This window comes from Mytilus trossulus, chromosome 14 (assembly GCF_036588685.1).
Source record: "Mytilus trossulus isolate FHL-02 chromosome 14, PNRI_Mtr1.1.1.hap1, whole genome shotgun sequence".
NCBI lineage: Eukaryota > Metazoa > Mollusca > Bivalvia > Mytilida > Mytilidae > Mytilus > Mytilus trossulus.
In genome coordinates, this window is record NC_086386.1 from 78,241,716 (window position 1) to 78,259,700 (window position 17,985).

The following is a 17,985-nucleotide window of genomic DNA, read 5'->3' on the forward strand; positions in this document are numbered from 1 at the left end:
TGAAGAAGGGCGGAAAATGATAAAAACAACAGCAGTCATGATCTATAAATGTCGACATAGAAAAAAAAATGAACGATTGGAAAACTGGGAAAAGCTAAAGAGTGTCGAATCCTCCGTAATAGAAAGCATTTTCCCCCGTTTAAATTAAAACCCATATAATGATCAATTTATTTTGTAAGGTAAGTGTGCATTATCTGTTGATATTTAATAAATCACTATAAATTGTATATTTTAGGACTAATTTAATGGATATATTTGACAAGCTTTTTGATTGAAATGAAAGACATTCATCATTCCACATTTAGCCCAGTGATTGACGTTTTCGTACGGTGTTGTTTCGGATCCACTGCAAGGACTGAATCCTTGCAATATATCACTTTCCCAAATTCCCTTATCAAGTATATTCTTATTGTTTGCATGATTATCCATAAAAGCTTTCACTTCGAACCAATCGTTTATTGTCTTGCAACAATCCATATCGATGTCCACCAACCAGTAATGTTCTCCAAATCTGAAAAAATAAAGCTTAAAAATATAATATATAGCTCGGAACATATGGGTTATTTGATAATGTGATTACCATTCAGCTTTTATAGTGATTATTTGATTACCAATACATACTGTGAATAAACAATCATGATTATTAGATAATACTCTACTAGTATTGATTAAATATCTTTTGTTGGTGAAACGTTTAAATTAGTTGTTTACTATAATATTACTGCTTGAAATCTTTCAAATTAAGTTACCATTTGCAAAGACAGCACGTAAATCCGGGTAATCGTTTTTAAATTGTTGTTTATAATATTTTCAATATCCAATTTCAGATCCATAATAAATTTTTCTCAAAAATATATTGGTGGTGGATACATAAATTTCCGATTTAATGATATGAAAAAATTATATGGTAAACAACTTCATTAAGAACAACACGTACTTCATTGATACTGTTGAAAAACTTTAAAAACAAAATTACCTCCAACCTCCATATTTGAAGTTAACGAAAGGGGCACTAGCTACGAGATATATGAAAAACCTAATATATTATTTTGTTTTGTCTCAATCAGTAATGAAATACAAATAGTGAAATAATAGTTTCTTTTTAGTAACCAATAACGTTAAATTTTGTCAAAATACGCCAAAAACATTGATTATGAATTATTCAATTGCAAGTGAATAATTTGACCTCATTGAATCCGTATGTATGTGAACTTTAATTTAACCCTTTAGCTTGAGATAGATAACATGTTTATGAATTGTATGTGCAAATTTATTTAAAGGAAGAGATTGTCAACATTGAAAATGAAACAAAGATAAATCATTTGATTGACTGATTCGATCCACAAATAAACATTCTAATACAGGTAAAAAAAGGATGATGCACATGTATTTTGTATCTGCAATGTGAAATTAAATAGACATAGAATATAGCAACAGCACGTGTTTGCTTAACCTATTTATATCTATATTAATGTTTACATCGCTTATATGGTCGTCGGATGTCTATAGAGGTCGATTCGATAAACAATTGGATAGCGTCTAGACTCAAATACACATGAAACGAAGCTACGTATCTTAATGTCTGTGTCTTGTTTATTGTTTTATATAGATTTTAATAGTTTGGATACATGTTTTATTTGTTACCCCGATTTTGATTTTTGTCCATGGATTTATGAGTTTTGAACAGCGGTATACTACTGTTGCCTTTATTTACATTGTTATAAATCAAATATGAAAATTTGATCAGAATCGGTGAACATGAATTTGACATCTAGTGCCCCTTTAAATGATTGTTCCGTCAGTGATAGGAAATTGGATTTTTTTTAACATGGTCTCGAATATTTTGTTATCTTTAAATGTAACTAAATACTGTGGAATCATATGAGAGTATCGCCTCCTGATCGGGAAAGTAAGAATGAAACTTAGGAAAGTGTACACCATGAAAAAGTCACCCAAGGGTGAAATATTATGTCAACTTTTAAGAGAAAACACAGAGAAAGAACAGTTTAATATAACAATTTGAAACAACTTCGAGCTGCAAAGAACTTGATAACATTGAAGGCCAGTGGAGTCAGATAAAGGTTATAATAAACAGCACATGTGAAGAAACACTTGGTAGAAAATAAACTCATCATAGATACCACGACGACGCGCGTTTCGTCTACAAAAGACTCATCAGTGACGCTCGAATCTAAAAAAAGTTAAAAAGGCCAAATAAAGTTCGAAGTTGAGGAGCAGAGTAAAGGAATTCACCCCACTTGGTCGATACCACTGCTGGTGGACGTTTCGTCCCCGAGGGTATCACCAGCCCAGTAGTCAACACTTCTATCAATAATGTGGCCATTTTTATAAATTTCCAGTTAACAAAACTTTGAATTTGTCGAAAAACTAAGGATTTTCTTATCCAAGGCATATATTACCTAGCCGTATTTGGCACAACTTTTTGGAATGTTGGATCCTCATTGCTCTTCATTTTTGTACTTGTTTGGCTTTATAAATATTTTGATATGAGCGTCACTGATGAGTCTTGTGTAGACGAAACGCGCGTCTGGCGTACTAAATTATAATCCTGGTACCTTTGATAACTATTTACATAACTAGGAAGGGGGTACAGACGCTGATGTAAAAGTAGAAATCAACAAGCCAGAGTACTCTTTAACATTGTTGGGAAAGTAAGGACTGTCAAGAACATCTCAAGAAGCACAACAATTTAATAAGTTCGACTCTTAAAATTAGTGCTCTTGTATGGATCAGAAACAACTAAAACTGTTGTCTAGACTCCAAAGAGTCATAAATTACTGCCTAAGGAGAATCATGAGCATCAGATAGTTAGACAAAGGTAGAAAAGGAAACGAGCTGAACAAGTACCTATTGACATGGAAATCAAGAAAATAAAATGGGTAAGGATAGGCCACTCACTTCGAAAACCAACAAGCAGCATTACAAGGCAGGCACTTGGAGCCCTCATGGAAAACAGAAACCGAGTGCGACCGAGGAACACCTGCTGCAGGGACACGGAATCTGAAATAAAGCAGCAGCAAGGATACAACAATAACACTTAAGAAAAGCTTGCGCTAAATCGAGTTAGATGGAGGGAGTTCGTGAATGGCGTATGCTCTCCGGAGAGTCCTAAGGCCTTCGTAAAGTAGGTAAGTAAAGATTCCTGACTTTGGACAAGAGCCAAAAACTGCGACAGGGATAAACATGTTTTGTGAGATCTTAACCCTCCCCTATACCTCTGGCTAGTGTAGAATAAACAAACGCATAACGTTACGCACAGTAAATATCAGTTTTAAAGAAGTCCGCGTTCAATGTCGGAATAGGTAACAAAAGAAAAGCAAAATAACAATAATAGATAAATTAACAAAGGCCTACTAGCAGTTGCTGACATGCCAGCTTCAGACCTCAATTAAACTATGAATACCGTTGATTGTAATAAGTAAGAGCTTACGTATTAAGTTTGTTGTATCTTCCATCATTTCGGTTGTTAGTGGTCCAGACTGCGGGTGTTCCAGGAGCGCTTTTTTCTTGAAATGTACCTTGATTAGGCTCCTGTCCATGCCAATCTAAGTACTTGTCTCCTTTTCGCCATGCATTATACGCGTCATAATGTCCGCTTGATCCAAGATCGTGGCTTTGTATTGGTATAGAACAATTACTGACTGATGCCACTGGAACACCTTTGCAACCTGTAGAATAACTTTTAATTTAGAGGACAGTATTTACTGTATAATGGAGAAGGTCACATGTTGTGCGTATGAAAAATGTGATTTGTAGTTCACCTGAATAAAAGGCCAAGTGAGTTTATCTCATCACTTAGCGTCCGTCGTCTGCCGTAGTAGTCACCAGCGATCTACCTGCTGTTCATTAAAGTCCATTTACGACTTGTGAGGTCGGTCATTTAAAAAACGTATCGAACGTATCGTATACGTAGTCTCGATTACCCAGACGCATATAATATAGCGTCTGGGGTGATTAACCGGACTTGTCAAATATTTATAGGGGGCGTAACAAATAATTAAATATAGAACATATCTATAAATAGCAGTTCCGTTATCCCCAATATATTTTTTTTTAAACAACAGTAAACAGTTAATGCACATGTATATACGACATTCTTGTAGCTCACTCTATGTTGGCCAACTTGCTGATGGGGAAGTTTTAATACAAACTCTTGTCTGCAACTGAATGATTTATAAACATGTAATAAACTAAAAGATCTATACTATAGTCAAAATTAAGCTTTAAATTGGCCGTACTTTATATTCAGATTTCGGATATTTTTTTCGTTGATTAAAAGTTTTACTCTTTTTTTTTGTCATGGTTTCTATCTAACTAAGTCTTACTTGATCATTTAAAACTACTTTTTACTTTTCGACTGGTTGTGTCACCCCTGGTTTCTCGATTACCTGGGCACCGCAGACGGCGGCACACAAACGCCTGTTTCGTTTTATTATGAGGCTTAGTTACGACCCTGTGTAAGTATTAAAGCACTCATCATAGGCCCATTTTTTTCGTAGAAAAAATGTGGTTGATTATATAGGGAAACACTGTAGCATGAGTGAGTGTAGTTCCCCTCCCTAATAACAAGTTCTGAATCCGCCACTGTTCGTGTATAGAGGATACCAAGCTCTCTGCACGCTTAAAAAGGAGTCCCTAGGTGGACCGTTATACTTTGATCTATATGTCTGCTTCGATACAATATACCCTTATTTTTTAGTGAGTCGTAACTTCTCAAACCTGTATCCCGAACAGACTATAAATTAGGACCTCCTTTTTATAAATTTTGTTAACTTCTTTTCGTCCTGAACATTATCAATATTTACCACAAGACGATAAAAAAGCAACCCAAGATCAAACTGTTCTTATATTATTGCACACCTGTTCACTTTTTCTCTGTCCTTCATACTATAAAATACCACTATTCTCCATTCTTGGTATTTTATCACATCGTCCTAAACATGCATGGAATATTTGTCACTGGACGTTAAGCAACCAACAATCAGTATATTGTGTCACCGTAAGTCTCTATTCGTTATTTTTTTAACCATTTTTCCTTGCTTTGTCTCATTATTCTCAGTGCCTTCCTTTAAATATTTATCTTATGCACTTACCTTACAAAAAAGCACACATCAAGTTACGTCTTTGTAAAGAAATACATCTCATACAAATACTAAGATTGCATATGTAGAAAAACTTCCTTAACTGGTATAACTGGCAGATCAGCGAGATCACTGGTCACACAATGAGCCAACTCAATTTCCATTTACAAAATTAACTGATCTTAAAACTGCAAACGACAGAATAGTCTAAATGTTGTTCAACTATTACACCAATAATTGCCTAATCCTTTTGGGAAGAAAATATTTAGGAACAAACCTTCACACAAAACCACTGTCATGACTGTGCCAGTGTAGCCCGTGTCCATGGAGAAATACAGAACTTAACCAGTCAGTCATGAAACCCAATACTCTTTGAATGCATGTTTGAATCATGCACATGTAAAAGATGGAATGGGATTTACCCCACACTGCATAATAACTTGTGAAAAAAGATAACAACTCAAAAGTGTATTTTACTTCTCTAACTGTTGTAATTTCCATCATGTATAAATAAGCATGCAAAAAAGGGCAGCTTCACATGAACTATAAATTCTGCATGCTGTAAACCTTTTATATAACAATAAGGAAATTGGTATGATTGCTAACGAGGCAACAACCCAGCAGAGTTCAAATGACATAGATATACGCAAATGTGAACACTGCATGGCCTTCAATATTAAGAAAACTCCATACCATATAGTCAACTATAAGAGGGCCCGACATGAAAATGAGATACAATTCAACCGTAAAAACTAACTTTTTAATTGTTCATATGATTTTTAATTTGTTAATACATATCTAATTTCCGTAACATTTCTGACAACAATGTGATTCTCGATATTTGTTTCATTTAATCAATATACGTCTGTGTATTTTATTCGCTTTGTGGCGGCTGTCAAAATAATGTATACCCAGCATTTTTGGTTCTGTGATCTATTTATACTGATTGAAGCTTCAGTAATTAAAAAAAGCTTTCAGTTTAAATCTTGTTTATGCTTATGATATAATGAAAATCCTGAGTAATATATATATGAATTTTTATTTATAATTCTTCACATTTTACACATAAAATCTGTGTCCATAAATCATCATTGGTTTGTCTACAAAAGAAAGTAAATATTAAAATCATATCAATTTTTAGTCACCAGCATAGCATGTATATGAAAATCAAATTGTTTTAAAACATCAAACATCAAAGAAATATATTGTATACAATATTGTCCTTGGGCAAGCTGAATCGGACCGGCTTCAGGATGCAATATTATCTCGCTGCATGTATTGACGACCCAACCCATTGGTGGCATTTGGATGTTTACTGCTCTTTTGTCGGGTTGCCCAGTGTCTCTTCAACACATTCCCTGTTTGTATTCTCTATCCAAACCATGCATGGATTTGTCTCATTGTTGAAGGCCAAACAGTTGCCTATAATTGCTCACATTCAATTCATTTGAACTTGGGTGGATAGTTTTCATTGGTATTCATAATGATACCGCATCTCCTTATTTGTGTAATGTTGAACTTTTGGCAATTTTATCTTCAATTTTGTTTTAGTCTACATGATTAACTCTTAATCATGATGATGTCTACTTTTCGTTATTTATATCATTTGGTTCACTAGTTGCTCCCTTATTGAAACTTTTTTCATTGATACTGAATATATTGTTTAACTGTCTTTTGTTTTGCAGAAAATCGAATGTATAAATCATTTTGACCGTTTAGTTTACTGTGTAAAAAATGGCATCTTCTAGATACACTTTGTTTTTCTTTGAATGTGTACATCATTGTGTATCTCTCCTTCCCCCCCCTTTTTTTTTTACACATATCAAGATGCAAATCCCCTTATTTAGATAGATACAACGAACTTATCTTGGATGTAGGTGATATTTCAGCGTCATAGCAGTTTTCCTTCAAGTATTTATAAATTGAACGGTATTACACATCAACCCAAAATGTATTTATAATATACGACTGTTCGAGTGGTCCCATTCAACATAACAATTGACACCTATTGTATAATTATCAACTCGTTTTCGTTGCACGAACATGCATGAAAGAATATAATAACTCGATGTATCAGGTTGCATTGCAACTAATGTTACAGTGCGTGTTGTTATAACATCTTACCAAGTGGATGTGCTGGTTTTTCCTTCGCGTCCATGCCCATGTAAGCCATGCTGTGTGGTGTTTTCCATGAATTGTATGTCGTCACAAAAAATATATAAATAGCGTTCAACAACAATCGGTACACTCGGGCTTTGTAATGATATTATCGTAATGTCATTTCTTCCGAAGTCAATAACCAACTTCTTGGTTATTCGTCTTGGACGTTATCTCTAACAACAAGTTAAAAAAGCCGATATTATTCCGAATGTCATAAATTACCATTTTTATATCACTTGTCATCCAGACGCTCTACTTTGAAAAAATAAGCGGCTGGATGATTGAGACTAATCGTATACGTTGACGTATCCGTTTCTGCAGATATAACAAAATACAGTATGTGATCCCGAGCTTTGATTTTATGTACTTTCAATAATGCAAATGGGCAACTGATTAATTTCTAATGCAAGTTTTTAATTGTGTAGCTGACTTATCTTTTAAAAAAGTCTTGTATGTGTTTATTCCGATTTTATGTGATTCAAATGCCGTATACTACATGGGTTGATGGATATAAAACGCATGTGTATACATATACATGTAGGTGGTAGGTATTGCTTTACAATGTGTATATACATTGTCAGTAAATAATTGCAATCCTATTATTATTATATGACAATTTAATGGCTTTTAACGCCGCTTCTATCACAAATGTGAGTCGAAGGAATCGTAGTAAAGTGCATTAAGATAAAGTAAACTTATCAAGGTATTTTTTTTAAACAGATGTCGAACACTAACAAAACAAATGTATAACTTGGAACCATTTCAAACTGCCGACCTTGATCATGCTAATGTAAATATGTTACACTGTGTACGTGAAAAAAGAATAGTAGGTGAATTGTCTGTGGTCGCTGCATTGTAATATATCGAACCCACAAATTTCTAGAGTAACTTGAAAAAATGAATAAGCAGCCACATTGTTAAATACTAAGTAGATAGAATAAAACAAAATATTTGATGTTGAAATATGACTTTAATCAGAAGAAGACGATGAAAACGTATAATTCTCTTAAGCTCGGGATCACATAATATTTGTTGGTATAACTGTAGATGCGGATACGTCGATTTTAAATGACCGACCCCTAATAGGATTTAGTGGCCTTAAAAAATTATAATAGATACCGAGAAATCTTTATGTATTTAGGAAAACGACCAGCAAGAAACGATTTACAAATATGTGGTTGTATAACGCACACTCTTATAGTAAATCCATTTTACATCAATCAATATAAAAAAAAATACCACATTTCCAATACTTAACATTACCTTAACTTGGGATAGAGTGAAGCATTTCACAGCTTTTTAGAAAGCTGAAGTTGCGATGATGGTTATTACTCTGACAAGATGATTTTTATACCATTGAGCAATTTTTATCGCCTTTGCTACTAACTTAAACACTAAAAGATGAGAATTTTAAAATACTAAAATGCTCAACAAGATAAACTAAACGAATAAGCCATATGGCTGTTATCACCTAGTAATGGTCCTTTAAGAAGATTTTAACATAATTTTGTTTGGAGGTTTTGCCTATTTTATTTTGAAAAAGTATAATAGTTACAAAGGTATATATGTAGACACTTTCAACAGAAAAAAAAACTATCTGCAGGAAAAGATCTTCAAACATGTCGACATGACTGAAATGCGAGTTAACTCATAAAAGAGTGTTTTCTCTTTCCTGATGAACAAAACGTTCACTGTTGAAGGCATAGTTAAATAAAAAACTTGACGATCTGGCATGATTGCCTAATAGCAAACAAGTAACCAGAGACCAAATGCAGTACATTTTGGAACCAATAAGTCACCACACCTTTCAACAATGAAAAATCCTACATATACCGCATCGGAAACTATGAAAGGTCACAAAACGACAATTCAATTCAAAAGATAATAACAAAATTTAAAAAAATTTAAAAAAAACAACAAATACAACAATGCAGATCTAGAGTTATTTGACAAACCCTCGGTCTGTTCTACATTTTTTTGACTTGGGGACATTCTTAGACAATGTGACTGATTTAAACGTGTTTTCGGATTCCAAGCCTCGTGAAGGATGAAGGTGAAACAGCACAATATTTGAATATTGTCAGTCAACCTTCAATATTCGTACTATATATTTCATGTTACTCTTCATACGTCTTGCATTAATTGAAAAAAAAACCATCAACTTGTCAAAATTAGCTAATTTTGTGTACATTCATATTCAGATTAAAAAATAGCACTGCTGTTACTGAAATTGTGTAACGAATAAACATGTGCTGCATGTATATACATGTGTCACAGCGATAAAAATATCTAATATGTTTCGGTATTGTTGCTGCTTAGTTTAACTGCTGCATACATACGTCATTTGTGTACATTGGTAAGTGATCCCCAATCAGACCGAGGTATGGTGAAAACGTCAAGATTTTTATGAAAGAAATCCACTATTTGTTGTTTTATTCTATTCATACTGTCTATAATTGATTCATAAAGTAGAGCCAAAAAGAAAGATTGGACAAAGTGTAACGCTTATAAAATATAGAATAACAAGAATCTATGTTCAAAATACAAGAAAAGGGAGTCATGGGTACACATATATTAGAAATCAGACAATTGGCCTAAAAAATAAAAAAATATAAAAATTAAAACCCTCTTCCAATTTTTTGTGTAGCCATGTGTCGACATAAAGGGAGCCGTATACTACAATTTATTGTTTTGCGGAATGATTAATATGTTAAATCTCTTGTATATCCATGTCCAAGCCAGGATAATCATCATCAAAATCATTGTTTCCTTCATAAGCAAAAACGAATGAGTGTCCCCTATTATGAACATAACCAAATTTTGAATTGAGACACATAGCATAATAAGAGCCCTCCTTTATCCATGATTTTGACCCCCCCCCCCCCCCCCCTTTGAAAATGGCTGAATCCGACCCGGTCGCTCAAAAAGATACTTATATACATGTACGCCACATACCTGATCTGTGACGTTCATCTATACCACCTCGAATGAAAACGTATTGTCCAGACACAGTGTACTTTTGGAAAAAAATAACAGTCCTCCGAGTGTCATTACACTTTGACGAAGTCGTGGTAGTTTGCACTGGAGTCGCAGAACTAGTTGTTATGGCAGTGGAGATTGTGCTAGGATTAGTTGTTTGAGAGCTCATTGTCACAACACGTGACGTGGTGTCAGTCACTTCTCCTGTAGCAGTAATACTACCGGTGACAGTCGACGAGACTGGTACCGTCGTTGTTTCTTTTTTAGTTGTACTTTTACTGAAACTTCCTCCGCCTATAACATTTCCCGTATGCCATCCAAAATGCGTATTTGGCTTTGCAAGTGGACCATCTACAAACAAAAGTACCAGATTTTTAATTTCAATACACAGAAGTTCAAAACACATTAATTCAATGATGAAACATCTTTATACCTTCGTGTATCTATCACCATGTTTGAGTATTCCGTATAATCGTTTCTCACAGTTAATGCAGGGGTGGGTTCCAAGGGTTGGAACTCCCCCTTTTTTTGGACGATCAATGTTTTTGAATGGGGATATATAGTTGGAACCCACCCTTTGTCCTGGGTTGGGAACCCACCCTTTATAAAATGGCTGCATCCGCCCCTGTAATGTCAAAAGTGGTTGACATCACCTGAACAAACATGACAGGGTCAAATGCATTTCAAACATATATTCATTCACCATAATATTACATGAAAATACATATTGTCCAACTTCCGGTTCATTTATCGATTAGACGGTAAAATTTTCATTCGATTTTAATTGGGCATTACGCGGGATACAATGATTCCTGTAGGGGGGATATATGATGCAATTCTGTCTGAGGCACCTTTGTTCTCTTCTAACATTGTGAAAATGCTAGTGTTCTGTGTACTGTAACAATTTTATGTTTCGTCAATTTTTATTTTGAACAAGATGTAGTTAGTTCTGAATTTTTGGTGTTTATAAGTCCCCTTAGCATGCTTTGTATCGAATTCCTCTTTTAACATTTTATTTATTTCAGTCACACTTATTTTGTGAAGTATAAAATTATAATATAAATAAAGACAGGCGCAATACTGAATAGACACAGCCACATCATGTATGTGTCTGTTCCAAATCAGAAGACTGTAATCCAGGCTGAGTGGTTGTCGTTTTTTGTTGTGTTACACATTTGTTTTTCGTTCAATTTTATGTACATAAATTAGGTTGTTTGTTTTTTCGTTTCAATTGTTTTACCTTCGTCTACCAGGCCTTTTATAATAGCTGACTATGCATAATCGGCCTTGTTAATTTTTGAAGACGTTAGTACGGTGATCTATAGAAAGCTGTTTATTTCTGCGTCATTTTTATCGTTTGTGGAGAGTTGTCCAAATGGCACTCATTCCACATCTTTTTTTTTACATGTCTGTATGGTTCGAAATATGTAGTAAATATATCTTATAAATATATAGAACTTGCATGGCTCTATGTGATTTGTTTTTGTTTAACAGAAGTCTCCGTATATATGTACGAACATGTACATATTCAATGTATAACCAATAATAAAGGACAATTTCAATAGCCAGAAACATGTTTTTTTTTTTTTATTTATACATGCATTAACGCAGAAGTCAACGGGGTTTAAAGCAACATGTTACTATGCATAGTAATGATATACATATTGTTTTTTTTATACTTTAGAAATAGACATACCTACTATAAACGCTAGTATTGGTCTATCAGCGTTGTCAATTTCAATGCGTGCAGATCCGTTTGCTTCCACAGTAACTGTTTTCGTACAGTCGGTAATAAGGTCACAGTACTCTCCAGCCGGAAGTCCTGTATCTAAAGTTTCATTCATTTTGCCGTTTTTGGCCATGGCGAAAAATCCTTTTGTACCACGCGCAAATGACAGTTGATTGTTTTGGTTTCTCCAATGTGTTTTCCACGTTCCTTCTACAGCATTGCGGAAAACTACCATGTTAGCTATTGAAGGCCATCTGTGCTCGCATACCCAACCATGTCCGCATGTACCTTGTTGTTTGATAGATGTTATAGGATCTTTCATACTGTTATTCGTATATTGTGGTGGACTTAAATTCGTATCGTCGCCAAAATAATAGCTACTCATTACTCGAGTAAATCCATAATTATTTGCCAACATGAATGCATTTGCCATTTTATACTCACGCGGTGTTTTATGGGTTAAAATATTACTTATATCGGATCTTTGGTTGTCATGGTTATCGACGAAAACAAAGGCATGGGCTGAGTCAGCCATTCCTGATGAAGGATATCGAAGACCATTTAATAATGTGAAATTATTAATTCCTGCGGCCAGTTTCCTACCAAATTGAAACTCAGTGACGCGTCCATTCGGATAGTATTCGCTACTTTTGATTGAATCTTGGTTGTAATCTTCGACGTGATTGAAAAAGAAAGGTTCCCCGCCATCTGTAATATTTTTTGTAAGTTTCTCTATGGCTAAAATGTCTTCCGGATGCATAAACTTTGCACGATCAACCCTGAACCCGGAAACTCCTAAATCTATCAAGTGATTCAGCAGATCAACAATTTTTTTGCGAACGAATGGTTGACTTTGGTCTAAGTCTGGTAATTTGTCTAAAGAACAATTCCGGATTTCATCAGGTTGGTTATAACTGTGAATATTTCCATCCTGTGATGGGCACTTGTTCAGGGCATTGAAATGTGATCTGTCGTACGGTACAGCAGGAAACTCAAGGCTAGTAGAGTTAAAAGTCGAACCTGCAATGCCTTTGTTATTCATGCTTGGTTCAGTCATATGGTTTAGAACGACGTCAACGTAGATTCTACAATATTATTTTCAATTTGATAATGACATGGACTGTCTTGTAAAAACCACAACAAATCATGATGAATAATGAAATGATAGTACAAAAAAAAAATCCCGAAACCTTTTCCAAGTAATTTTTTTAAAATTGAAAACAATGATATACTACATGGTTAGATAAACGCAGCAAAATAAAAAAAAAACATTGAGATGAACATTTTTAAAAAGTGATTGAAATGATTCAAACTTTTTTCTGGTATAATTCTGTGAAAAGAATGAATATGATTCCAAATTAGTGAAAACTGAAATCGAAAGTTTTATTTCTAGCAAATTAGGAATATGACTGTCATGCCTTTGTCTGTTTATTAATGACTTTTATTCGAATGATAAATTTAATTTAAAGTTATTGATCAAAATCTCAGACTTTTGACTTTTGACTCTTTTAAATGAAATTCTTCTAACGAAAATTTCTCTATAAACATCTTGATTAATAATACATTATATTACTATATATATATATAATGAAATAATAAACTCCTTTAAAAAACACTATTTATTTTCTTGAAAATATTTAGCAAAATTGCAATATTCTGAAGTAAAAGGTAGATATGGTGCGTTATTTAGTTATTGCGTATATAGCATTACATAAATAACATATTTGAATTATGTATTTATTATATGAAAGTCGTGCGCTATTTTATTTCATATGAGCACGACGTATGTTTGTCGAGTAACCTTCATCAGATTTTGTGATTTTATAGACGTCTCTCAACGAATTTAGAAAAAAGGTTACCTTTACATTAACCTGGGAACAGTATATCTAACTATATATATGTTCCTGCTTAAACTAATGATATACTAAAACATGGTGGTTCTGGATGTAATAATTAAGGATGGTGCTGAAATATGTGTTGTGCGCATGCGTTCATATCACGTGCTTTATTAAGATAATATGTACCTGATTCCTATATTTTTACAACGATCTACCATATCTTTGAATTCAGTTTCGTTTCCACTCCTCGATTCGATTTTATAACTGACTGGTTGATACCTCTCATACCAAGGCCGATCAAAAATTGCCACATGTTCAGTGACTGGTGAAACCTGGAATAAATTAGTCAGTTAATATACAAATAAGCTAAAGATACAAAGTGAACATTTCAAACTCATATATGTCGAATAAAAACTGACAACGTCATGAAAATAAAAACAAACAAAAAAATGACGAAAAGACAACAAAACACTACGTAGAACAACGAAAATTCTAAACAAAAGAGGTGTTGTTTTACTCGATCAGTTTTATTTTTATTTTTTAGTACACTTAAGGAGGTTCGCGGGTCTAAATCATTTATATAGGATTTCTCTATATTTTTCTATAAATGAACTTTATCTTATAGTTAATAGAAAAATTAAATAAAAAAGTGGGGTCACCGTTCATTTGCACTCACAATCTGCCTTCGAAAGAAGCATACATTTTTGTAAAAGTGGTTTTTTTTCTGTTGAAGTAATAGGAGAAATAAAGTTAATATCGAAATAAATAAAGAAATTTATTGAAGAAATCGCTCAAATTTTACAATAATTCCGTTTAAGTACAGCTTATATGGAAATTATATTAAAAAATATAGGTCACCGATGAGTTGAAAAAGATATCTAAATTTGTAAGTAAAAAATGGCATTTTTCCACCAAAGGGAGATAATTAGGAACTTTTTCAATGATGTATACATTTTAAAAGTCATCTGGGGCCAACACGAATTGATTTTTTTGAATGATTTTTGTACCATAAGATAAAGTAACAACTACAAAAGGTAACAAGTAAATTTTTAAATGAAAAACAAGTGTTTATTTTTTTTCTGAAATTTTTATACCCTCGAGCTCCTGGGTATAAATGATTTTTTTTCCCTAATATCGGATTTCGCTATATTTTTTCATAAATGAACTTTATCATATAGTTAAAAGAAAATGAAATAAAAAAAGGGAGTCACCGTTTAATTAAGCTAAAATCTGCCTCTGGAAGAGGCATACATTTTTGCTAATGTCCTTTTTTTCTGTTGAACTAATAGGAGAAAAAGAGGAAATATCGAAATAAAAAAATAACCTAATATAAGAAATCGCTTAAATTTTACAATTATTTAGTTTATGTACAACTTATTTGAAAACAATAATAAAAAATATAGGTCACCGATGATTTGAAAAAGATATTTCAAATTTAAGGCCAAAAAATGGCATTTTTGCACCAAAGGGAGATAATTTGGAGCTTTTTCAATTAGACTTAATTTGAATGTTCGTCGTTTTTTGGTGTGTTTTTGTTTTTGTTATTGTAGGGGCTGTTTTTCTTTGACCGTTAGTTTCTAGATATACCATTGACAACATCTCGAGTCCTTATTTCGTAAGAAGAGATCTAGAACATATGAACATATGAAAGAATACACCATTGGTAAAACTTTTTTGTGTTTTCTGTATGAGTAGGATTTTTAATAAATAAGCATATTCACTGCGGAAAAGGTACATTGTATATTAACCGCCCAAAAACATCGCATGTATATTAACCGCCCAAAAACATCGCATGCTTTTTACGTGTACAATTTTTGTAAACAAAAGTTTGATGTACAATTTGTTTTGTTAAATAATTTCCATAACATACATTTCTCACGGAATATGGAATAAAACAATAACTGTCATTTGTTTCGGTAAATATGTAGTTTATAATTAATTCACCTTTAAAAAAACCTGATATTCACTTCGGCCATTGGCCTTAGTGAATATCAGTTTTTCAAAAGTCAATAAAACTACACATTTACTTCACCAACAGACAATAAATGTGTTATACAATACAATACAATACAATACTGTACAATATGGTGTACTTCTAAAATAAAACTAACCTGGACACCGCAAAAGTCTTTGTCGCCTAAGAATCGTTCGCATTCATTAGCAATGTCAGCAAACCGCCATTCGAACAATTCAACTATGACCTGTTTTCCATCACAATGAGGATCTCTATATTCATCTTGAGTTTTGATGGTAGCTATGTGATGGAACAAAATAAGGAAGACTTTTCATTTCTTTCATTAATATCATTTATTTTGTTTGTCAATAATGAGTGTTGATTCTTTTTTCTTGAGTATTTAAATTCGTAATTTTGCTAACACTTCTAAAGAAAAAAAACCCCATATATGCTGTTGAATATTTGAATTCGTGAAGTGGAATGTGTGATGTTCATCGTTAAGCCGTACTGAGACCTATGTTTTTTTTTTGTTTTTTTTGTTTTTTTTTTTTACATCTATGCCATTTGAGGACGGGAACATCAATACATTTTAGGCATTATAATAAACTCTGCCTTGTACTGGACCGACACACTGAGCCGGATATTGTTTATTGTTCTTGTTCACACGGTAATAGTCCGCTGTCAAACGTGTCATCCTATCCATACACATAACTCTGACTCCGAGCCAGCTGATATTTCTTCTTGTTGTTAACTATCACGTATTTAGCGGAGAGGCATCAAATTAGAATTTTTAAAAAAATGGTTTGACCCGGCTGGGTTCGAAACCTCTCGTAATCGAGATTAGTCCGTTACCTTGTGACCACAGTGTTGATGCCTAACCAAAACAAGTTAATTCGAATAAAGATGTTCAGAAACTACATGTACATGTATGTAGTTCTGCCTTTACACTACATTTGTCAGATAAATCAATAAAACATAATCAGATAAGGCAGTCACTTACTATAGTTTAGTTCCAACATGACTCGTTTTTTTTTCAAAACTTAAATAAACAAAAATCATATCAAATTTAATAAAACTTATCTTCTTGGCAAAAAGTTTATCAGTCAAAATATCATAGAAAATATCAATTACCTATGTGCAAATATATCACTATTACATGTACAAATCCAAAGGTAAACATTGTCTACTGTCATCTGCATGTAAAGTTCCCACTGTGACCTGATAATGTAACGGTCTGAAGACAAGCGTAATGCTTTATCAGTGATTAATAGAGTCCAATGACTTGAATATATAGGACGTTGTCAACTTGATTGGCCGACGGTTTTTAAGTGTAAAAACGATTTGTTATTCATTTTCAGATGCAAAAAGCAATCATACAACATCTTCTTTTGCATATTTACAAGCAAAAAGGAAAGGCTTTCCATTGATAGATTAATGATGCGTCATATGCCGCGTCATCTCAAAAAAGTTATTGGTATAAAGTAAACGTTTTTGATATATTCAAAAAGCTCTGATTGATAGTTTACTTAGACATAGGTACATGATTTGGTTATAAGTTGTCATTGGCGTAGTTTTAGTTCTCAATAACTACGAATACTCTCGTGTATGTAAGATTTAGATTGGAAATCCGGAATGTGTCAAAGAGACACAACCAGGCCAAAGATCAGAAAACTACCGAAGGCCATCAACGGGTCTTCAACACTGCAAGAAAATTCCGCACTCGGAAGCGTGCAGCAGCTGGCTTCTTGGCAAAAATTTGTATAAGTTCAGTGGTAAGGACGTCAAACCAAACTATAGGGGCCAGCTGAAGCACGCCTCCGGTTGCGGATATTTCTCTGCGATGAAGACCCGTTGGTAGACTTTGGCTAGTTTCTGCTCTTTCATCGGGTTGCCGTCTCTTTGACACATTCCCCATTTCCATTATTAATTTAATTCATTAAACTTGACCACGGTCTATTTTTAGAAGAAATATGACAGTTTAATCCTTCATGTGCAACTGATTTCCTGTTATTATGAAAAAAGGATTTTTCATGTTCCACTGCTTAAATGCTTTGTTGCCATGCTGCTGTCACATTTACACTACCATTTGTTTCTACTCATACTTTGGCGCGAGTTTTATGTTGTTTGACACAATTGTAACCCTTTATATTTTGACTTATCACTGCGTCTGACCAATGACAAACCAGCATTATACTGTGGCTAGTACATGTACACAGGACAAGT

General features: G+C 33.6%; 1 protein-coding gene across 1 annotated transcript; it reads right to left on the reverse strand.

Annotated features, from left to right (window-relative positions):
- Nucleotides 1–237: 237 nt before the first annotated feature.
- On the reverse strand, nucleotides 238–17,007 carry LOC134698105 (alpha-amylase-like). Its single transcript, XM_063560395.1, has 7 exons — nucleotides 16,894–17,007; nucleotides 15,920–16,062; nucleotides 13,995–14,140; nucleotides 11,938–13,055; nucleotides 10,218–10,592; nucleotides 3,452–3,689; nucleotides 238–511 (listed from the first exon to the last, which is right to left on the reverse strand). Exons 1-7 carry the CDS (start codon nucleotides 16,940–16,942, stop codon nucleotides 238–240), a joined length of 2,343 nt encoding a protein of 780 aa, XP_063416465.1. The 5' UTR covers nucleotides 16,943–17,007.
- Nucleotides 17,008–17,985: the final 978 nt, after the last annotated feature.

Excerpts from the sequence above, each read along its gene's own strand:
- LOC134698105 (XM_063560395.1), bottom strand. The coding sequence starts at position 16,942 with ATGTTTACCTTTGGATTTGTACATGTAATAGTGATATATTTGCACATA. Across the intron at positions 14,141-15,919 it reads AAGACTTTTGCGGTGTCCAG|GTTTCACCAGTCACTGAACA; the intron begins GTTAGTTTTATT and ends AATTTATTCCAG. Across the intron at positions 10,593-11,937 it reads AATACTAGCGTTTATAGTAG|ATGGTCCACTTGCAAAGCCA; the intron begins GTATGTCTATTT and ends TTTTGTTTGTAG.